This window comes from Macaca nemestrina, chromosome 7 (genome assembly GCF_043159975.1).
Source record: "Macaca nemestrina isolate mMacNem1 chromosome 7, mMacNem.hap1, whole genome shotgun sequence".
In the NCBI taxonomy this organism is placed as follows: Eukaryota; Metazoa; Chordata; class Mammalia; order Primates; family Cercopithecidae; genus Macaca; species Macaca nemestrina.
In genome coordinates, this window is record NC_092131.1 from 85,378,218 (window position 1) to 85,401,601 (window position 23,384).

The following is a 23,384-nucleotide window of genomic DNA, read 5'->3' on the forward strand; positions in this document are numbered from 1 at the left end:
ATTAGAACCTGTAGTTAGGCTTTTCTCTGGGGAGGAGGCATAGAGTTTGCCACCTTGGGAAAAGATGGAATAGTGAGTGAAGCCAGTTTCTCTTCCTGTATTCTTGAGCTACTGCACTGGCAACTGGTTACCTCTCCTTTTTTACCTCTTGGGAAGGCTGGAATCCATCCAGGAATCTCCAGCAAGAAGCTACCTATTTTTTTGAATAAAACCACAGGTGTACAGTTTGAAGTCCCTAAGAGGTCATCTAGTCCAATTTTCCATTTTACAGAGGGGGAATTTGAAATGGGTGCAATGATGTGATATTAGTATCCAAGTCAGAATTGGAAGTCAGCCTCCGACTCTGGCTCTCCCCATGTTATAACCAGCTACATTTTTGGTAGCTACAGTAGACCACAGAAGTGTCTAGGGGCTCCTGGAGGCCCTTGGAAAGTGAGGGTGGACATCAGTTCCTTCTTTCCCGTTAGAGGACTCAGTACTGCTACATCCAAGGAGTCACCTGAGAAACTTTCAAATTTACCCTTGCAGTGGGAAATGTGGGGGCACTGATTTGAACGGAAGTTATGATCTGTGGGAGCAGGCCATGACGATAGGGCAGAGTGTGGACCAAGACAAGTCTGTGGCAAGATCTGCTTTTCCCAGGTCCCAAGCAGCGAGGTCAGGAGAGGTGGTGGGGGGGGGGGTTGTTTAAGTAGCCGGCTCAGAACGGGGATTTGGAGTTCAGCATCTCCGGACTTGAAACAAACGCCGCTGTTCTCTACAAAGCTTAACCGTAACGACTGACGTGACTCCTTCGGCAAATCCGAGTAGGGACGGCCAAGGATGTAAATTGTGCCTCGTTGGCTCCGCCCATCGCACTGGTCTAGTCAACTCGAGCACCGGGAGTGGGGTCGGTGGCTCCTTCACTCCCGTTCTCCGTCCCGTTTTCCCCGCCCTCCGCAAGTCATTTAACCAATGAGAGAATGATGGGCGGATACCAAAGGACGCTTCCATTTTCTGGAGTCTCTGAGGTTAGCCAATCAATGGGAACTCGTTGGTTGCTAAGACGCAGTTGAGTTTGCTCCACCCATACTTAGGACGTTAGCCAATGAGAACCTGTACTTTGGACGGTTGCCGCGAAACCAGCGAGGTTACTGCCAACGCTGGGGTGTCTTAGCGCATGCGCAGATTGGGGAAGGTTCTGGAAGACGGCGGAGGTGTCGCCATTTTGCGGGAAGAGGAGCAGCCGTACCTGCATTGCTGCTTTTCTTGCCTAGACTCTAGGAAATATCCGAGCTTCACTCCCCACAACATACCCAAAGGAACGGAGAGAACCGGGACCCCCCTGCGGGGAACCGGAACTGGTGAGAAACCCCAAAACCTGGTCCCCACCAGACGTCACCATGCGTGACGTTGCTGCACGGCGCCTCCCCCTGACGTCACGGGCAGAAAATAGCGTCACGAAGAGATTCAGGGGAACTTTTAACGTTAAAAAAACCTTTGTTTTGACCTGGAAGTGTTAGCTACTTACATGTAGCCCACTGGCACGACTTTAGAGGTGGGCACCCTCGTGGCTGTATCCTGCACCGATAAAGATGCGGTTTCTAGAATTCTGTGATTTTTTTTTCTGGGTCCCTGCAGCCGTGACACTTAGGGTCGCCCACACTGGAAAGGGAGCATCGACCCTCTGCGGCCTGAGAGGACACACATCATCAGTTTCAGCCACTCGCACCACTATTCAGAGAGAGAGAAGGGAATTGAGCTTTATTCCTCAATCTCTAGTCTGTCGAAGATTCATGTTCACTATGTTGAGCTTTATGGGCTTTTCCCTTTTAACTTTTTCAAGCACTCATTCCAGTAGGCGTATGATGAGGCCACATATGAAGATTGAGCTCTGGGACACTGGCTCCCGCAGAGATTGTGCCAGTTGGTTGCCTATAGGAGCTTTTTTTTTTTTTTTTTGAGGCGGAGTCTCGCTCTGTCACCCAGGCTGGAGTGTGGAATGGGGCGATCTCGGCTCACTGCAGCCTCTGTCTCCCGGGTTCAAGCGATTCCCCTGCCTCAGCCTCCCGAGTAGATGGGATTACAGGCGCCCGCCACAATGCCCGGCTAATTTTTGTATTTTTAATAGAGATGGGGTTTCGCCATGTTAGCCAGGCTGACCTCGAACTCCTGACCTCAGGTGATCCGCCCGCCTCGGCCTTCCAAAGTGCTGAAATTACAGGCGTGAGCCACCGCGCCCGTTTTATAGGACCATTTTTTAAAGCTACACAACATGGGGTGGGCAGTCCTTCAAGTAGTTTTTGTCTCATTGTTCCTCTTTTTTATTAAACTGCCTTCAGTTTGTAGGTGTTTGTGCTCAGCTCAGTGATCAGACCCAAGAGATGGCGCTGCTGTCACCCTTGGGGCTCCAGCTTTTCGTGAATTCTTCCCGAATTGGTCTGACAGTGGTTCTCTCTGCTCCTTTAGCAGTGGGGTCTACCTGCTGGCTTGTGCTGTGACGAGGTCTAGGAACTGATGTGATTGTGAGTCTCTAATGCTGTTTTTGGAGCAGGATGGAAGAAAACACGATACTCTGTATGTGGATGAGATTGAGTGGACCTTGACCCATAAGTTGGGACATGAAGAGGGAGTTTGAAAACTACCAGCCTGGGCCGGGCGCGGTGGCTCATGCCTGTAATCCCAGCACTTTGGGAGGCCGAGACGGGCGGATCACGAGGTCAGGAGATTGAGACCATCCTGGCTAACACGGTGAAACCCCATCTCTACTAAAAATACAAAAAAAAAAAAAAAAAAAGGAAAAAACTGCCAGCCTGAAAATGCATAGTGTTTGCTACCTTATTGCTTTTAGGACTTCTAGAAAGACACTAAACCCAGTAAGATTGCAAGTTTCAAAATATTGTGTTGTATATGTCTGCTTAAATAGATGTATTTGTTTCTGAGTGAAAACTTTTTACATAGAGGTTTATTTGTAGAGGCTTGTAAACTTAAGTGAAAGTTTTAGTGTGTGTGTTAAGTTGTTCCTTAGGCTGCATTAGCACTCAACAATGAGCAGTTCTTGAAATCAAGCATTTCATTTGGCGGGGAAAAGGCAGATTGTAAAAAATAGTTTATAACAGAAAATTTGTGTAGACTTGGCAACCAAAATGACTGAAACAGCTTGAGTATCAAAAACTTTTCTTTTTAAGTCGGGCTCGGTGGCTCATGCCTGTAATCCCAGCACTCTGGGAGGCCGAGGCAGGTGGATAACCTGAGGTCAGGAGTTCGAGACTAGCCTGACCAACATGGAGAAACCCCGTCTCTACTAAAAATACATTAGCGGGGTGTGGTGGTGCATGCTTGTAATCCCAGCTACTCAGGAGGCTGGGACAGGAGAATTGCTTGAACCTGGGAGGTAGAGGTTGCAGTGAGCCGAGATTGCGCCATTGCACTCCAGCCTGGGCAACAAGAGTGAAACTCTGTTTAAAAAAAAAAAAAAAACTTTTCTTTTTAGAACCATTTTCCCATAGTGAACAAGGTAGTGTATATTAGCCTAATACTTTTAAGCATACACTGTACATGCCTCAGATATAGGAGACTCACAATGAGGTTTAGCTAATGGGACTGATTATTTTGAAAAACCTATCAGAAGAACATTCATGTTCAGTGAGTATATATTTAAAAGTAGATACCTTGGTATACTCCATGGTGTCTTTTTTTTTTTCCTTTAAAGTTAATTACAAACCATATGAGAAGTAACATGATATAATATAACGTTAGATTTGAAGTCAGAAAACCTTTGTGATCAGGAATTAGCTCCTCTGGCCGGATGTAATCCCAGCATTTTGGGAGGCTAAGGTGGGTGGATCTCTTGAGTCCAGGAGTTTGAGACCAGCCTGGGCAACATAGTGAGACCATGTCTCTACCCAAAAAATCCCCCAAAATATGAAAAGTTAGCCTGGTATGGTAGTGCCCACCTGTGGTCCCAGCAACTTGGGAGGCTGAGGTTAGAGGACTGCTTGAGCTAGAGAGGCAGAGGTTACGGTGAGCTGAGATGGCAACACTACACTCCAGCTTGGGCAACAGAGTGAAACCCTGTCTCAAAAAAAAAAAATTAGTTCCTCCATTTGAGCTGTGTGACCTTTTCTGTTTTGGAGATTGAGACAGAATCTCAATCTGCTGCATAGGTTGGATTGCAGTGGCATGATCACAGTTCACTGCAGCCTCAACTTCCTGGGTTCAAGCAATCCTTCCATTTCAGGCTCTCGAGTAGTTGGGACTACAGGCACGCACCACCGTGCCGAGCTAATTTTTATATTTTTTGTAAAAATGGGACCTCAGTGTGTTGCCGAGGCTGATTTTGACCTGGCCTCAAGCCATTCTCCATCCTTAGCCTCCCAAAGTGCAGAGATTGCGTGAGCCACCCCCTCTGCCCAGCCCTTGAGCTATGTATGACTTTTAGCAGTTCAAAAAACTTTAGTCTTAAAAAATTTGGGTATGAATCATATATTACCTGTCTGCAGCATTTGTTACCTTTGATTGCTAAATAAATATAAAGTGTTATTACAAAAAATAGAAGGCTGGGCACAGTGGCTCACGCCTGTAATCCCAGCACTGGGAGGCTGAGACAGGCAGATCACCTGAGGTCTGGAGTTTGAGACCAGCCTGGCCAACATGGTGAAACTCCGTCTCTACTAAAAATAAAAAAATTAGTGGGTGCATAGTGGCGGGCACCTGTAATCCCAGCTACTCAGGAGCCTGAGGCAGGAGAATCGCTTGAACCTGGGAGGCAGAGGTTGGCGTGAGCCGAGATCGTGCCATTGCACTCCAGTATGGGCAACAGAGTGAGACTCCCTCTCAAAAAAAAAAAAGCCCGGACGCGTTGACTCACGCCCGCCCGTAATTGGGACGCTTGAGGTGGGCGGATCACCTGAGCTCTGGAGTTCCAGACCAGCCCGGCCAACATGGAGAATCTGGACTCTACTAAAAATACAAAATTAGCCGGACGTGGTGGCACATACCTGTAATCCCAGCTACTTGGGAGGCTGAGACAGGAGAATCGCTTGAACCTGGGAGGCAGAGGTTGCAGTGAGCTGAGATCATGCCACTGCACTCCAGCCTGGGCAACAGAGTGAGACTCCCTCTCAAAAAAAAAAAAAAAAAAGGCCGAGCATGGGGCTCATGCCTGTAATTCCAGCACTTTGGGAGGGCAAGGTGGTCGGATCACCTGAGGTCGAGAGTTCGAGACCAGCCTGACCAACACGGAGAAACCTGGTCTGTACTAAAAATACAAAATTAGCTGGACATGGTGGCACATGCCTGTAATCCCAGCTACTCGGGAGGCTGAGGCAAGAGAGTTGCTTGAACCTGGGAGGCAGAGGTTGCAGTGAGCCGAGATTGTGCCATTGTACTCCAGCCTGGGCAAGAAGAGCAAAACTCCATCTCAAAAAAAAAAGAAGTTGAGTTCACTGGTTTTTATGTATACTGATTTGATTTGGGTTTGATTTCCATATTAAGCCTTAAATTTGACTCCAAGTAATTTTTTTCTTAAGTATCTTATCTCTCCATAACATGCTTAACACAGTGTCTAGCAGTTGTAGGTACTGTAAATCATAGAATCATAGTTGTAATGATTATACTTACTAAGTTGTCAAAATAGGATTTGGACTCTTAGGGCAGCCAGGGCAGCAGTGTTGCATAGTGCATTAGCTGCTTTAAAAAGGACGAAGTTCTTTTTTTTTTCTTTGAGATGGAGTCTTACTCTGTCAGCCCAGGCTGGAGTGCAGTGGTGTGATCTCAGCTCACTGCAACCTCCGCCTCCCAGGTTCAAGCGATTCTCCTGTTTTAGCCTCTTGAGTAGCTGGGACTACAGGTGCCTGCCACCATGCCTGGCTAATTTTTGTATCTTTAATAGGGATGGGGTTTCACCATATCGGTCAGGCTGGTATTGAACTCCTGACCTCAGGTGATCCACCCGCCTCCCAAAGTACTGGGATTACAGGGTGAGCCACCATGCCTGGCCAACAAAGTTCTTACAGTTATGAAAAGGTCTGATTATGTCTCCTTGCATACAAATTCCTCAGGTTTTGGTTTTTTTTTTTAAAGCATGATGTACATTTAATGGGCACACAATTAAACTGTATACATTAAAGTGTACACTTTCATACGTTTTGATATGTTAAACACCCATGAAACCGTCACTCCCAAAGATTTATTTGTTTTTTTGAGACAGTCTCGCTTGTCATCCAGGCTGGAGTACAATGGCATGATCTTGGCTCACTGCAACCTGTGCTCTCTGGGTTCAAGCAGTTCTTATGCTTCAGCCTCCTGAGTAGCTGGGATTACAGGCGCTTGCCACCACACCTGGCTAATTTGTTTTTGTTTTTGGTTTTGTTTTTGAGATGGAGTCTCGCTCTGTCGCCAGGCTGGAGCGCAGTGGCACCATCTTGGCTCACTGCAACCTCTGTCTCCTGGGTTCAAGCGATTCCCCTGCCTCAGCCTCCCCAGTAGCTGGGACTACAGGTGCGTGCCACCACACCCAGCTAATTTTTGTATTTTTAGTAGAGACAGGGTTTTACCACGTTGGCCAGGGTGGTGTTGATCTCTTGACCTCATGATGCGCCTGCCTTGGCCTCCCAGAGTGCTGGGATTGTAAGTGTGAGCATCCATGCCTGGCAATTTTTTTTTTTTTTTTTTTAGAGACAGAGTCATGGTCTGTCACGCAGCCTGAATTGCAATGGTGCGATCTTGGCTGCAACTTCCGCTTCCTGGGTTCAAGCAATTCTCCTTTCTTAGCCTCCCAGGTAGCTGGGATTACAGGCATGTGCTACCACGCTTGGCTAAGTTTTGTATTTTTGTGTTTTTTTTTTTTTTTTTTTTTTTTTGAGATAGAATCTCGTTCTGTCACCCAGGCTGGAGCACAGTGGTGCATTCTTGGCTCATTGCAACCTCCACCTTCGGAGTTCAAGCAGTTCTTATGCTTCAGCCTCCCAAGTGGCTGGGACTACAGGTGTGTGCCACCACGCCTGGCTAATTTTTTGTATTTTTAGTAGAGATGGGGTTTAACCATATTGGCCAGCTGCTCTCAAACTCATGACCGCACCCAGCCTTAATTTTTGTATTTTTAGTAAAGATGAGGTTTCACCATATTGGTCAGGTTGGTCTTGGACTCCTGAACTCAGATGATCCACGTGTCTTGGCCTCCCACAGTAGCTGGGATTACAGGTGTGAGCCACAACTCCTGGCCCCAAAGTTTTTCTTGTGCCCTTTTAAAATCCTTTTCTCCTAGTCCTTCCCCTCACTCCTATCCCTAGGCAACCCTTGTTCTGCTTTCTGCTTTTTTTGATATAGTTGATACAGTGATTAGTTTGCTTTTTATTTTGGAGACTGAGTCTTGCTTTGTCTCCAGGCTGGAGTGCAGTGGCATGATCTCGGCTAACTACAACCTCTGCCTCCTGGGTTCAAGCGATACTCCTGCCTCAGCCTCCTGAGTAGCTGGGTCTACAGGTGCACGCCACCATGCCCAGCTAATTTTTGTATTTTTAGTAGAGACGGGGTTTCACCATGTTGGCCAGGATGGTCTCGATCTCTTGACCTCGTGATCCGCCAGCCTCGGTCTCCCAAAGTGCTGGGATTACAGGTGTGAGCCACCGCGCCTGACCTAGTTTGCATTTTTTAGAATTTTATATAAATGGAATTGTTCATTGTGCACTTTTGGGGGGGGCTTGTGGGGGGTTGGTTTCTGTCACTCCGTGTAATTATTTTGAGATTCATCCATGTGTGGGTTGATAATTCCAGACCAATAACATTTGAATAATTTATCCTATTGGTTTTCTTTGGTATTTTCTGTTCTTCTTATTTGACAAACTGATGGTAGACAGCCTGGGGAAAGGCAGTTTCTAGATGTGAGAGCTTCGGGGAGGCACATTTTACCTTGCCTACCAGAGAAAGGTTTCAAAATGGGATTGGTCGAGCCTGTCTTTTTTTTTTTTTTTCCGAGACGGAGTCTCGCTCTGTCGCCCAGGCTGGAGTGCAGTGGCCGGATCTCAGCTCATTGCAAGCTCCGCCTCCTGGGTTTATGCCATTCTCCTGCCTCAGCCTCCCGAGTAGCTGGGACTACAGGCGCCCGCCACCTCGCCCGGCTAGTTTTTTGTATTTTTTTAGTAGAGACGGGGTTTCACCGTGTTAGCCAGGATGGTCTCGATCTCCTGACCTCGTGATCCGCCCGTCTCGGCCTCCCAAAGTGCTGGGATTACAGGCTTGAGCCACCGCGCCCGGCCGGTCGAGCCTGTCTTAATCATATTTCTGAGTTACCTAAGCTATAGTTGATATTAGATAGAAAATGCTTAGGGATAAGGCCCTAATTATTGGTGTTCGGGGTATGCAGAGAGGAAGACCTTAGGGCAAATCTGCATTTTGATGTTGCTTTGACTTGCTTCTAATTTTTAGTCTTGCCTCTTTACCTTTTTATTGGAAATAATGTGCCTATATTTTTTTATTATTTTTTCTTTTTGTATTTTTCTCACATCTGTAGCAGCCAGGCCTATTTTTATTATTTAAGTTTAAACCAGGTATTTGTTCAGAATTGTGAACAGTAGAGTGGAGACCAAATGTCCATTTTGTAAACAGTAGTTTTGACTACCATCATTTTCTCTTCATAGAACAGGATCGGTATTTTGTTTCTTCCTAGGTGTTGTTTCCCTCTATATCCTTGACTTTTTTTTTTTTTTTGTATTATTTTTGTGTTTTTGTTTGTTTTGTTTTTGAGACATGGTCATACACTGCTGCCCAGGCTGGAGTACAGTGGCACGATCTTGGCTCACTGCAACCTCCACCTTTTGGGTTCAAGTGATTCTCCTGCGTCAGCCTCCTGAGTAGCTGGGATTATAGGCATGTGCCACCACACCCAGCTAATTTTTATATTTTTGATAGAGACAGGTTTTCGCCATGTTGGCCAGGCTGGTCTCAAACTCCTGACCTCAGGTGATTTGCCCGCCTTGGCCTCCCAAAGTGCTGGGATTACAGGTGTGAGCCACCGCACCTGGCCTATCTTTGACTATTCCAAGCCACAAAGCAGAACTAGTTCAGATCTATAGGATGTAAAAATAAATCTAAGAGTAAGTGACAGCTGGTAAGGTTTCTCTGCAGTTCAAGAAACAGAACTGAAATCTGTATATCCTGAAGTCTTCTTCTTGGAGGGGGAAAGAAATGTGTGGTGCTGGAAAGGGAGGAAAAATATAAAACAGGTTCTTACATATTAATATCCTCTCCCCAGATCTGACAGGATGGCATCTGATGACTTTGATATAGTGATTGAGGCCATGCTGGAAGCTCCCTATAAAAAAGAAGAGGTAATATTTTCCACCTCACTCCTGGAATTGGGTTAATAAGAAAGAGTAGTTGTCGATCATGACTTTCAACTTTCTTTTTTTTTTTGTTGAGACGGAGTCTCGCTCTGTTGCCCAGGCTGGAGTGCAGTGGCCAGATCTCAGCTCACTGCAAGCTCCGCCTCCCGGGTTCCTGCCATTCTCCTGCCTCAGCCTCCCGAGTAGCTGGGACTACAGGCACCCGCCACCTCGCCCGGCTAGTTTTTTGTATTTTTTAGTGGAGACGGGGTTTCACCATATTAGCCAGGATGGTCTCGATCTCCTGACCTCGTGATCCGCCCGTCTCGGCCTCCCAAAGTGCTGGGATTACAGGCTTGAGCCACCGCGCCCGGCAACTTTCAACTTTCAGCATTTTATAAATCCTCTTTCCCTGCTTATTTATTATGTACAATAACTAATCATAAAAGGCATAGTCTTAGTAAGCTTTGCTGGAGACTCTGGTTAAGAGCCATACTTTTAGAGAGGACCAGAAACCGGGGTGGGCACATAATGTGGTGCTGGTATCTGTGCTTTGCTCAAAACTCGAAGTGACACAGTAGAAAGTCACTGTACCTCAGACCTAGCACCAATTTCTTTTTTTCTTATTTTTTCTTTTGAGACAGAGTCTTGCTCTGTCGCCAGGCTGGAGTGCAGTGGTGTGATCTTGGCTCACTGCAACCTCCACCTTCTGGGTTCAAGCGATTCTCATGCCTCAACCTCCCAAGTAGCTAGGATTATAGGCAAAAGCCACCATGCCCCGCTAATTTTTGTATTTTTAGTAGAGTTGGGGTTTCACCATGTTGGCCAGAATGGTCTCGATCTCCTGACCTCATGATCCACCCACCTTGGTCTTCCAAAGTGCTGGGATTACAGGTGTGAGCCACTGCGCCTGTCCCAGTTTCTTTTTTAATATACTTTTTATAGAGACAGTCTTGCTGTGTTGCCTGGGCTGGTCTCGAACTCCTGGGCTCAAGGGATCTGCCTGCCGTGGCCTCCCAAAGTGCTGGGATTACAGGAGTGAGCCACTGCACCTGGCCCACTTAACACCAATTTTCTTGCTTGCTTGCTTGCTTGCTTTTCCCTCCCTCTGCCCTCTCCTGCCATCCCTCCCTCCTTCTCCCTCCCCCACCTTTCTTTTTTTCTTTCCTTTTCTTTTTTTTTTTTTTTTCTTTTTTTTTTTTTTGGAGACGGAGTTTCACTCGTTGCCCAGGCTGGAGTGCAGTGGCGCGTTCTCAGCTTACCACAACATCGGCCTCCCGGGTTCAAGCGATTCTCCTGCCTCAGCCTCCCAAGTAGCTGGGATTACAGGCATTGCCATCACGCCTGACTAATTTTGTTTTTGTTTTTGTTTTTTTTTTTTTTGAGACGGAGTCTTGCTCTGTCACCCAGGCTGGAGTAAGTGGCGCGATCTCGGCTCACTGCAAGCTCCGCCTCCCGGGTTCACGCCATACTCCTGCCTCAGCCTCCTGAGTAGCTGGGACTACAGGCGCCCGCCACCACGTCTGGCTAATTTTTTGTATTTCTAGTAGAGATGGGGTTTCACTGTGTTAGCCAGGATGGTCTTGATCTCCTGACCTCGTGATCCACCCACCTCAGCCTCCCAAAGTGCTGGGATTACAGGCGTGAGCCACTGCACCTGGCCTAATTTTGTATTTTTAATAGAGATGGGGTTTCTCCATGTTGGTCAGGCTGGTCTGGAACTCCTGACCTCAGGTGATCCGCCTGCCTTGGCCTCCCAAAGTGCTGGGATTACAGATAGGTGCCACCGTGCCCAGCCTAGCACCAATTTGTAACTCTCTGGGAAATGTCAGTGGAGCAGATGTTGGGTAACCAAAGTTTGACATCAAAATCTGTCATGCTGATCTCTTCCTTTTAGGTAGTTTCTTGATTCCTCTCTTACTCCCTTTGTTAGGAAATAAGGGTGCTCAAAATCTGGCTAATCAAGTGCTTCGATTTCTTCCTTGTCCACCTTTGTTCCCTTTGCCCATTGGAATCCGTGTGTCTGCCACCTTATACCTTGTGACATTTTCCTGGTGAATGCCTCAGGATGAGCAACAAAGGAAAGAAGTTAAAAAGGATTATCCTAGCAATACCACCAGCAGCACCAGCAACAGTGGCAACAGTGGGACCAGTGGAAGCAGCACCATCGGGGAGACAAGCAAGTGAGTGTGGGAGGAAGAAATGGGTTGGCACCTTGGGGAAGGGAAACAGTTTTGTCCATTGGAAAAATAACCAGAATAGGGAGATCGTTTCTGTTAAGAGTGCTGATTTTTAGTAATGGCTCCACTTAGGTCATGAGAATAATGGTGACTTGGTTTATTTACCTAGTCTTCACTTTCCAGTGTAGATTTGTGGATTAGTCCTAGCATCAATATACTTCATTTGAATAAAATAACAAGAGGGGCCAGGCGTGGTGGCTCACACCTGTAATCCCAGCACTTTGGGAGGCCAAGGTGGGTGGATCACCTGAGGTCAGGAGTTCGAGACCAGATTGACCGACATGGTGAAACCCCGTCTCTACTAAAAATACAAAAATTAGCTGGGCGTGGTGGCAGGCGCCTGTAATCCCGGCTACTCAGGAGGCTGAGGTAGGAGAATTGTTTGAACCTAGGAGGCAGAGGTTGTAGAGAGCCGAGATTGCACCACTGCACTCCAGCCTGAGAAACAGAGTGAGACTCTGTCTCAAACAAACAAAAAATTCAAGAGGACCCCTGATTTGGAAACACCAGGTTTTGCTTGGCATTAGGGGGAAAATGGCCTCTTTAGATGCCTGACAGCTTTCAGGGCTGTAAGTTGGTATTGTGCAGTTGCTGTGAACTACTGCTGGATCATCTTTGGGGCTTTGGCCTTTCCATGCTTTCTGTTTCATTCTGGCCTTACTGTAATTCCTTTTCTTTGGCAGCAATAACGAAACCTTCTCTTTAAGAATTTACACTCCTGACCTGGCGTGGTGCTTACGCATGTAATCCCAGCACTTTGGGAGGCTGAGGCAGTGGATCACTTGAGGCCAGGAGTTCAAGATGAGCCTGGCCAACATAGCGAAACCTTGTCTCTACTAAAAATATAAAAAATTAGCTGGGCGTGATGGTACATGCCTGTAATCCCAGCTACTCAGGAGGCTAAGGCAGGAGGATCGCTCGAACCTGGAAGGCAGAGGTTGCAGTGAGCCGAGATTGCACCACTGCACGACAGAGCGAGACTCTTTCTCAAAATTAAAAAAAAAAAAAAGAATGTACTCTCTTTCACAGGAAGAAGAGGAGTCGGAGCCATAGTAAAAGCAGGGATAGAAAGCGCAGGTCAGTAATTCTGGGCCAGGCACAGTGGCTCATATCTTTAATCCTAGCACTTTGGAAGCCAAGGCGGGGAGGACCACTTGAGGCCAGGAGTTCCAAACCAGCCTGGGCAACATAGCAAAATCCTATCTCTACAAACAATTAAAAAATTACCCAGCTGTGGTGGTACATATTTGTACTCCCAGCTACTTGGCAGGCTAAGGCTGGAGGATTGCTTGAGCCCAGGAGTTTGAGGTTGCAGTGAGCCGAGATTGTAACACTAAACTCTAGCCTGGGCAACAGATTGAGGACCTGTCTCAAAAAAAAAAAAAAAAAAAAAAAAAATTAATAAAACATTTGGCTTAAAACACAAACACATTGTACAACTCGGCAAATTTTCTTTATGTCCTTATTCTATAAGCTTTTTTCTACTTTTAACTTTTTTTTGTCTTTTACTTTTTAAACATTATTGTTATTGTTGAAAACTACGACACAAAGACACATGAACCTAGGCCTGCAGAGGGTGTTTCACCTCTGCATCTTGTCCCACTGGAAGGTCTTCAAGGGCATTAATACACATAGAGTTGTACTCTGCTATAACAATGCTTTCTTTAGGAACACCTCCTGAAGGACCCGCCTCTGTTCTATAGTTAACATTTTTTTATAAGTAGAAGTAATATATTCTAGAATGATGATGATAAGTGTAGTAAATACACGAATCAGTAACATCTTTATTTTTTATCATGAAGTATATACTGTACATAATTGTTTTATTTTTAAACAATTTTAATGCATAATAGATGTGTGTAGTTTCTGATATGTGTGAAATTTAATACATATAATTTGTAAAGATCAAATCAGTGTACTTGAGATATCCTTGACTTAAATATTTATCTTTTCATTATGCTAGGAAACGTTCAAATTATTCTCTACTAGCTATTTTGAAATGTATAATAGATTGTTGTACATTGTAGTAATAACCCTACTGATCTGTTGAACACTGGGTCTTGTTTTTTCTTTTTCCTTTTTTTTTTTTTTTTTAAGACGGAGTTTTGCTCTTGTTGCTCAGGCTGGAGTGCAGTGGTGCGATCTTGGCTCACCGTAGCCTCCGCCTCCCGGGTTTAAGTGATTCTCCTGCCGTAGCCTGATGAGTAGCTGGGATTACAGGCATGTGCCACCATGCCTGGCTAATGTTTAATGTCTTTTTTTTTTTTTTTTAAGAGACAGAGTCTTACTCTGTTGCCCAGGATGGAGTGCAGTGGCACGATGTCGGCTCACTGCAACCTCCATCTCGCAGGTTTAAGCAGTTCTCCTGCTTCAGCCTCCCAAGTAGCTGGGATTACAGTCACGTGCCACCATGCCTGGCTAATTTTGTATTTCTGGTAGAGATGGAGTTTCACCATGTTGGCCAGACTGGTCTGGAACTCCTGACCTCAAGTGATCCACCCGCCTCGTTTTCCCATAGTGCTGGGATTACAGGCGTGAGCCACCACACCCGGCCTAATTTTGTATTTTTAGTAGAGACGGGGTTTCTCCATGTCGGTCAAGCTGGTCTTGAACTCTCGACCTCAGGTGATCTGCCCACCTTGGCCTCGCAAAGTTCTAGGATTACAGGCATGAGCCACCGCGCCCAGCCCTGGGTCTTATTTTTTCTAATTAATGATATATGTGTACCCATTAATCTACTTCTGTTCATTCCACCCACACCCCCTATCCCTCCATCCTTCCAGGCCTCTAGTAAACACTAGTCTACTTTCTGTTTTCATGAGATCCACTTTGTACGTAATCGGATGTGCTGTACTTTTATACAACTGGGAGTGCAATAGATAGTAGTTTGGTTTACACCAGCATCACCGCAAACATAAGTAATACGTTACGACATGACAGCGGCTGTAACATCTCTAGGTTATAGGAACTTTTCAGCACCATTATAATCGTATGGGACCACTGTTGTATATGCACTTGGTTGTTGGCCTAAACATGATGTGGGCCTGACTATAGTTGTTTCCATCTGTAGTCGTAGTCGAGATCGGGATCGGTATAGACGGAGAAACAGTCGGAGCCGAAGTCGAGATCGGCAGCGTCGTCACCGTAGCCGTAGCTGGGATCGTCGACATAGTAGTGAGTTGCGAAGTCGGGACCGTCGACATGAGGATCGTGTGAGCTACAGGAGTCCTCCACTTGCCGCTGGGTATCACTTTTTGCTAATAAGATTCACCTTGGTATAATAATATGGATAAAACAACAAATGCACTATGAACCCTGCTTGAGGGTGCTTATTATAACACATTGTGATTGGCAGGATACTTAGGTACATAAAGGGTCGGTATTCAAAATTCACTGTTGGGCATGGTGGCTCATGCCTGTAATCCCAGCACTTTGGGAGGCTGAGGCCAGAAGATCACTTGGCCCCAGGAGTTCGAGACCAGCCAGGGCAACATGGCGAAACCCTGCCTCTACGAAAAATGCAAAAATTAGCTAGATGTGGTCATGTGTGTCTGTAATCCTAGCTACACAAGGAGGCTGAGGTGGGAGGATAGCTTGAGCCTGGGAGGCAGAGGTTGCAGTGACCCAAGATGGCGCTACTGCACTCCAGCCTGGGTGACAGTGGAAACACTGTCTTAAAAAAAATAAAAATATGGCCAGGCGCGGTGGCTCAAGCCTGTAATCCCAGCACTTTGGGAGGCCGAGACGGGCAAATCACGAGGTCAGCAGATTGAGACCATCCTGGCTAACACGGTGAAACCCCGTCTCTACTAAAAAATTCAAAAAATTAGCCGGGCAAGGTGGCGGGCGCCTGTAGTCCCAGCTACTCGGGAGGCTGAGGCAGGAGAATGGCGTAAACCCGGGAGGTGGAGCTTGCAGTGAGCTGAGATCCGGCCACTGCACTCCAGCCTGGGCGACAAAGCGAGACTCCGTCTCAAAAATAAATAAATAGGCCGGGTGCGGTGGCTCAAGCCTGTAATCCCAGCACTTTGGGAGGCCGAGACGGGCGGATCACAAGGTCAGGAGATCGAGACCATCCTGGTTAACACGGTGAAACCCCGTCTCTACTAAAAAATACAAAAAACTAGCCGGGCGAGGTGGCAGGCGCCTGTAGTCCCAGCTACTCGGGAGGCTGAGCCAGGAGAATGGCGTAAACCCGGGAGGCGGAGCTTGCAGTGAGCTGAGATCTGGCCACTGCACTCCAGCCTGGGCAACATAGCTAGACACCGACTCAGAAAAAAAAAAAAATTAAAAATAAATAAATAAATAAATAAATAAATAAAAAATAAAAATAAAATGAGATGAAATACTGGAATCTGGTTTTCTCACCATGGAAGACCCAGCATTGGACCAATGAGAATAAGGTTTCACCTTTTGTTTTTCTCTATTCTTCAGTTATAGATACGGACACAGTAAGAGTCCTCATTTCAGAGAGAAGAGCCCAGTCAGGTGAGTTGATAACACTTTTTTAGGGATTGTGAGGTATGAGTAAAAGGTTATTTGAGCCAAATAACAGGAATGCGTGGTACTTGAGGGTTAGCTGGAGAACAATGACCAGGTATTCAAAGGGCTGGTCTCAATACATTTCACTCTTTAGGGAGCCAGTTGATAATCTGAGTCCTGAGGAGCGTGATGCCCGCACGGTTTTCTGTATGCAGTTAGCTGCCCGCATTCGGCCTCGAGATCTGGAGGACTTTTTCTCTGCTGTAGGCAAGGTAACCCTCCCACCTTAGTTTTCTTCTGAGTAGCTTAGCTTCTATCTCCCTTTATGCCCAATTCAGGATTTCTTTTGTGTCCTGGATAGGTTCGCGATGTACGTATCATCTCAGATCGGAACTCACGTCGTTCTAAGGGCATTGCCTATGTGGAATTCTGTGAAATCCAGTCTGTGCCACTGGCCATTGGGCTGACTGGGCAGCGGTTGCTGGGAGTGCCTATCATTGTACAGGCTTCACAGGTGAGCAGACTGAGAAACAGACATAAGATTTTAAGGGGAGAGGGAGTGTGGGACATGACGCATCATTTCCTCCTTCCCCAGGCAGAGAAAAACCGACTGGCAGCCATGGCCAACAACCTGCAAAAGGGCAGTGGTGGACCAATGCGCCTCTATGTGGGTTCCCTGCACTTCAATATCACTGAAGACATGCTCCGGGGCATCTTTGAGCCCTTTGGTAAAGTGAGTAGAAGTGAGAGAAACCTCTGAAGGGAACTGGAAGAAGTGGGGAGGGTGAGTGTTTGAGTGTACTTCTGTGTTCTGCCTGGCCATGATTAACCTGCTGCATACATCATAACGGGCGTATGAGTCTCGCTGTGAAAGTTTGGCTCCATCTGTATTCATGTGCTTGGTAGACAAATAAGTTAGACACAATGAAATCAAATCATAGGCCAGATTAGGGAAGATTAATAGGTAAGATTAAGATTACTAATTAAGAAACGGGGTGCAGTGGCTCATACCTGTAATTGCAACACTTTGGAAGGCCAAGGCAGGTGGATTGCTTGAACCCAGGAGCTTGAGAGCAGCCTGGGCAACATGGCAAAACCCTCTCTCTACAAGAAATACAAAAATTAGCTGGGCATGTTGGCACGTGCCTGTAGTCTCAGCTAGTTGGGAGGCTGAGGAGGGAGGATCACCTGAGCCCAGGGAGGTTGAGGCTGCAGTGAACTAAGACCATGCCACTGCACTCCAGCCTGGGTGACAGAGATCTTGTCTTGGGGAAAAAAAAACAAAAGTAGAAATATTTTGGTAAAAGGTGGCCTTTTTTTTTTTTTTTCAAGGCTCACTACAGCCTCGACCTCACAGGCTCAAGTGACCCACCCACCTCAGCCTCCTGTAGGTGTGCACCACCACACCCTGCTAATTTTTGTATTTTTTGTGGAGACGGGGTTTTGCCATGTTGCCTGCCCAGCTCAGCTTTCCAAAGTGCTAGGATTACAGGAGTGAGCCACTGCACCCTACTGTTTCTTTTTAAAAGAAGATTTGGGCCAGGCACTGTTGCTCAGTCTATAATCCCAACACTTTGGGAGGCTGAGGCAGGAGGATCACTTGAGCCTGAGAATTTGAGAGCAGCCTGGGCAACCTAGCAAAACCTCGTCTTTACAAAAAATAAAAAATTAGCTGGTTGTGGTGGCCTATGCCTGTAGTCCCAGCTACTTGGGAGGCTAAGGCGGGAAGATTGCTTGAACCTAGGAGATCAAGGCTACGGTAAGTCATGATTGTGCCACTGCCCTCCATTTTGGGCAGCAGAGTGAGACCCTATCGCCGAAAAAAAAATAATAAAAAGATATGAAATTTGTTGGGTAGAAAGCTAGAAGTATTGGCGGATCATCGTGGCTCACTCCTGTAATCCCAGAACTTTGGGAGGCTGAGGCTGGTGGATCATTTGAGCCCAGGAGTTCAAGACCAGCCTGGCCAACGTGGTGAGACCCCATCTCTGCTAAAAATACAAAAATTAGTGATTGCACCACTGCATTCCAGCCTGGGCAACAGAGTAAGACTCTGTCTTTAAAAAAAAAAAAAAAAATCTGTGTAGGAAAGATTGAAGATAGGGACTAGTCAAAAATTTACTAATAATTTCCACTATTCTACTACAGATTGATAATATTGTCCTGATGAAGGACTCAGATACAGGCCACTCTAAAGGTTATGGTTTCATCACGGTGAGTCTCTAGTCTTTTAATTTTTTTATTTTACTTTGTGTTTGTCCACTTGTCTGATTTTGCAGCTTAGCTTCATCCTCCTCCTTTAGGACCTGTCTAAATGACCCGTAAACCCTGGTGCCCGAAGCTTGGACTAGCCTTCTACCCCTTGAGATGAGTGCATTGCTTGAGATCTTGGCTTTGCTCCTACATTCTGTCAGTGGCCCTGGTATGGGGGTGTCCAGGAGTTCAGCCAGCTTCCCTGGTGCTGCAGCTTGGCTCTTTGGGTAATAGTAACCAGGCTGCAGCTAAAAGGTTGAGGGTATGAGGGAAGTTAGGTATGGGCTTTTAAAGACATGCTTTATAGAGCTGGTGTTTCTCATAATTATGCTTCCCTCTGGTGCTACCCCATTTGAAGCAATTTCTGCACTGAGAAGGATCAGTTATTAACGTAGCACTATGGAGAGAATAGTGAGGCCACCTAATTATGGGCAAGTTTCACCTTTTCCTAACGTTCCAACAAAATTGTTGCCAATTCCTGTAACTGGTTCTTCCAGCCCCATGTGACTCCAGGCTGAGAACTGGCTGCCAGCCACAAAGTCTGATAGAAGCTTGTATTTTCTGGGCTTAAACCAGGCAGCATACACCCCCACAGTTACCCACAGGGCACAGGGCAATAGGTTGTATTCTATCATTGGAATTACTCACCTCAAAAATACCCAGTAAAGGCAAGCCCTGTGTAAAACCTGCCTAGGAACTGTCAGTACCACATGCCAGGCCCTAAGGCAGGTAATACTGCTAGCTAGCTAAACAAAGCTAGCTGTGGTGTTGACAATTCTGTGGTGGCAAGTAACTTTTGTAACCTTTTCTAGCGCTCTATGTGACTGAGATATGGAAAGGCTTCTGTGGAGCATTTTTGCCCTTGTGTTGTTGCCTTTTAGGTCAACAACCTTGACACTTACACAAACAGCAGACTGGGAATCCTCTTTGTACCAGGGTGTTGCTGGGTGCTGCTGATAAAAGGGACTAGAGAGTAAAGGCCTTCTGGTCAGCAGGTCACTTAGTCAACAGCTCTGGTGTGTATGTTGGGGTGTGCTTGCTGCCTTCCTGTCAGCACTAGGGTGTGTTCCCTCCTAAGCCTGGAATTAGGAGTTCCAGATTCCTAGTACTTGACTAAGAACTAAAACTTGGCCGGGCACGGTGGCTCATGCCTGTAATCCCAGCAGTTTGGGAGGCCAAGGTGGGTAAATTGCCTGAGGTCAGGAGTTCAAGACCAGCCTGGCCAACATGGTGAAACCCCATCTCTACTAAAAAAACAAAAATAAAAAAACTAGCTGGGTGTGATGGTGCGAGCCTGTAATTCCAGCTACTCGGGAGGCTGAGGCAGGAGAATTGCTTGAACCCAGGAGACAGAAGTTGCAGTGAACTGACATGGTACCACTGCACTCTAGCCTCAGTGACAGAGTGGGACTCCATCTCAAAAAAAAAAAAAGAACTAGGCCGGGCGCGGTGGCTCAAGCCTGTAATCCCAGCACTTTGGGAGGCCAAGATGGGCAGATCACAAGGTCAGGAGATCGAGACCATCCTGGCGAACACAGTGAAACCCTGTCTCTACTAAAAAAATACAAAAAACTAGCCGGGCGAGGTGGCGGGCGCCTGTAGTCCCAGCTACTTGGGAGGCTGAGGCAGGAGAATGGCGTAAACCCGGGAGGCGGAGCTTGCAGTGAGCTGAGATCCAGCCACAGCACTCCAGCCTGGGTGACAGAGCAAGACTCCGTCTCAACAAAAAAAAAAAAAAAAAAAAAAAGAACTAAAACTTACTAGTACAGAGAACTGAATTAAAAGCTCAGGAGCCTTGGCTCTTAGCCTGTCTTCCATTTGATATACCCATTTGTGAAATAACTTGTCAGACTAGATTTCCTACAATAATAAACTTTTGCATTATTAGATTCTTAATGGAGCTGGAAGATTGAAAAGTGACTGCCATTGAGTTCGTTGGAAAAGGTCCTTTTCAGAGAACCATTTTGAGGTGATGGGCATAGGTCATATTTTCTGGGAAAGAAAAGTTTGTACCTCAGTGAGCATATAATTTTCCTGGGATAGTAGGACTAGGGAGTGTTACTGGGGCTTTGAGAGCATGTCTTTGGCAAGGAGGTGGCTAACATGGCCTGGGTTTCTTATAGTTCTCTGATTCTGAGTGTGCCCGGCGGGCCCTGGAACAGTTGAATGGCTTTGAGCTTGCTGGTCGACCTATGAGGGTTGGCCATGTGACTGAGCGACTGGATGGTGGCACAGACATCACTTTTCCTGATGGGGACCAGGAGCTGGATCCAGGATCAGCAGGTGGACGTTTGCAGCTCATGGCAAAACTGGCAGAAGGTAAAATATCTCCACAAGGTGAAGAATAGGGGGTTGAATTTTAGATCAAGGATTGGGGCTTAATCCCGCCTTTTCCTTTTAGGCTCTGGAATCCAACTGCCAACCACTGCTGCTGCTGCTGCCGCTGCTGCCCATGCTGCTGCCTTGCAACTGAATGGAGCAGTTCCCTTGGGGGCCCTGAATCCAGCAGCTCTGACTGGTAGTCTTGGACATGGGAAAGGAAGGGAAGGTTTGGGGGTCTGGAAAGAAGGAGTGCGCTGTGCTTGCTCACTCACTCAGCCTCTCTTTGTTCTAGCTCTGAGTCCAGCCCTGAACCTTGCCTCCCAGTGCTTCCAGCTGTCCAGCCTCTTTACCCCCCAGACCATGTGAGTCTCAGGGCCTCGCTCATTCTAGTCTTTGATTACTCTTTTTCCTTTGAATTCCCATTTACTTCTTTCCACAGGTAAATCAGTGGCACAGCATACTGCCTCCTTGTGCCTCTGGATCCTGCCACTTCACATCTACTCTTCCATGGCCCCATTTCTCCATTTTGTGGACCAAGCCATCCTGAGGGCATGGACATTGTCTCTGAGGAAATTGGGGCCACCCTTAAGATACCAAGAAGAGCTCCTGCCCATGGCCCCACTGGAAATGGACTCTGCTGAGCAAAGCCCCCAGTTGAAGAGAACAGAATCCACACCTGCATTGAATACCTGTTTCTCCATGTGTATCGTCTCTGAGATTACCTTCTTGCCCTTTCCAACACCTTAGTGATTCCTCAATTCCTCCCCTATTGGGAAGGCCATAGGGCATTAACTGAAGGAACTGGCCTCTCTCCTTTTCCTGTACCTTTACCCTTTAGTCTGTCAAGGAAAACCTTAGGACCTCTGAATCAAGAGGACTGAGTTTGTGGGTGAACCTTGAAGGTGCTCTTTCTGCTACAGGGGCCCTGGGAGATAGCATGGACATGTGCATTGAGAAGCCAGCCTCAGACCTTAGCTTGAAGCAGCTTGAGGTGAGACCTACTGTAGGCTCAGCATCTTGCTAGGAGGCATGGGAGTGATCCATTCTGCCAGGCATTTAGGGGCTTTCAGAAATTTAGTAAAAGGTGGAGTGTATCTTTCCAGTATCTTCCATCTTCATATGTATACTTGTCCTTCCTCCCATTTCCTCCCTTTGGCCCAGGGTGGGAGGGTGGAGGGAGGCTGCTACTCTCTACCACTTCCTGTGTGCCTCTACTGTGGCCTCAACCCTGCCAATTAAAGCTGCTCCCATCCCCTACCTGGGCATGTGTGAGCCCTTCTCACTGGATTTTATACCCTTGTGTCTGTGTACATAAATATATATACATATATATATATATATAAACTTTGTACAAAAGGCAAGCCGCCGCCTTGTGGCGGCTGTTGCCCATGTGTGTGTGGTCTTTGTTATGTATCTCTCTGACAACTTCTCATGAGCCCAACTCATGATGTTTCTAGGGATATAAAACATTAGTAACACCATTGTGTTTCTTTTATTTATTTAACCACCTTTAGAAAGAAAAGTGAGCCGGGCGCGGTGGCTCAAGCCTGTAATCCCAGCACTTTGGGAGGCCGAGACGGGCGGATCACGAGGTCAGGAGATCGAGACCATCCTGGTTAACACGGTGAAACCCCGTCTCTACTAAAAAATAACAAAAAACTAGCCGGGCGAGGCAGCGGGCGCCTGTAGTCCTAGCTACTCGGGAGGCTGAGGCAGGAGAATGGCGTAAACCCGGGGGGCGGAGCTTGCAGTGAGCTGAGATCCGGCCACTGCACTCTAGCCCGGGCGACAGAGCCAGACTCCGTCTCAAAAAAAAAAAAAAAAAAAAGAAAAGTGAAAACTCACACCTGGGTGGGGTTCCCATTCTGTATCTGCATTACACTCTTGATCCTATGGTTGTCTTCTCCATCTATTTTCATCTTAACTATCTCCATCCCAACTACCCACTGGACAGAATTACCCAAACAGCCAAGTTGCAGCACCGGGACAGACTTAAGACTTAACAGGCTCGGCCGGGCGCGGTGGCTCAAGCCTGTAATCCCAGCACTTTGGGAGGCCGAGACGGGCGGATCACGAGGTCAGGAGATCGAGACCATCCTGGCTAACACAGTGAAACCCCGTCTCTACTAAAAATACAAAAACTTAGCCGGGCGAGGTGGCAGGCGCTTGTAGTCCCAGCTACTTGGGAGGCTGAGGCAGGAGAATGGCGTGAACCCGGGAGGCGGAGCTTGCAGTGAGCTGAGATCCGGCCACTGCACTCCAGCCTGGGTGACAGAGCGAGACTCCGTCTCAAAAAAAAAAAAGACTTAACAGGCTCCTTTTCTGTGCCTAATGACAGATCTGATCTTTCCAGCAGATGGCACTATGACAGTACTACATTCTACACTTTTTTTTTTCTAGTGGGGGGGTTGTGATCTTGAAGAGTTAAGTACCAGAGCTAAGCTGAGCATTCTTAACTCTATTGGCCTTTCTACCTACCTTTGACCCTCTTTGTAGTAGCAGTCCCAGTCCAGTATCCAAAGGGGTTTGGGTCTTGTTTAACAGCAGGTTCCCCTGACCTGATGTCTACTATTGTTCCTCTGTCAGTCACTGCAACCCTTGCTTTCCATATGGCTCTGCCTGGGATAACACAGGCCTGGGACCAGTGAATTCTAGGGTCCCGAGTATTCCAGAAATACCTCTGTGAAAGGGGAGGTGCACCTACCACTGCCTTAATAATAAGGAGGTGGGAGGGGCTGTCTCACCCAGCTTAGGGACCAAATGAAAGGAGAAGGCCTGAATTCAG

At 47.0% G+C, this 23,384-nt stretch overlaps 1 protein-coding gene across 6 annotated transcripts; it reads left to right on the plus strand.

Annotated features, from left to right (window-relative positions):
• Window positions 1-1,156: 1,156 nt before the first annotated feature.
• On the plus strand, window positions 1,157-22,080 carry LOC105499626 (RNA binding motif protein 23). Of its 6 annotated transcripts, none has more exons than XM_011772346.3 (14): window positions 1,157-1,343; window positions 9,233-9,308; window positions 11,370-11,485; window positions 12,572-12,619; window positions 14,613-14,786; window positions 15,977-16,030; window positions 16,179-16,296; window positions 16,386-16,538; window positions 16,620-16,757; window positions 18,173-18,238; window positions 20,401-20,596; window positions 20,679-20,795; window positions 20,892-20,961; window positions 21,039-22,080. In XM_011772346.3, the coding sequence occupies exons 2-14, from the start codon at window positions 9,243-9,245 to the stop codon at window positions 21,040-21,042; spliced, it is 1,320 nt and encodes a 439-aa protein (XP_011770648.1). In that variant the 5' UTR covers window positions 1,157-1,343; window positions 9,233-9,242; the 3' UTR covers window positions 21,043-22,080. The 6 variants fall into 6 exon arrangements, with proteins under 6 accessions (XP_011770648.1, XP_011770651.1, XP_011770650.1 ...); XM_011772347.3 differs by lacking the exon at window positions 1,157-1,343 and adding an exon at window positions 1,398-1,537; XM_071100455.1 differs by lacking the exon at window positions 1,157-1,343 and adding an exon at window positions 2,836-2,855.
• The last annotated feature ends 1,304 nt before the right edge of the window (window positions 22,081-23,384 follow it).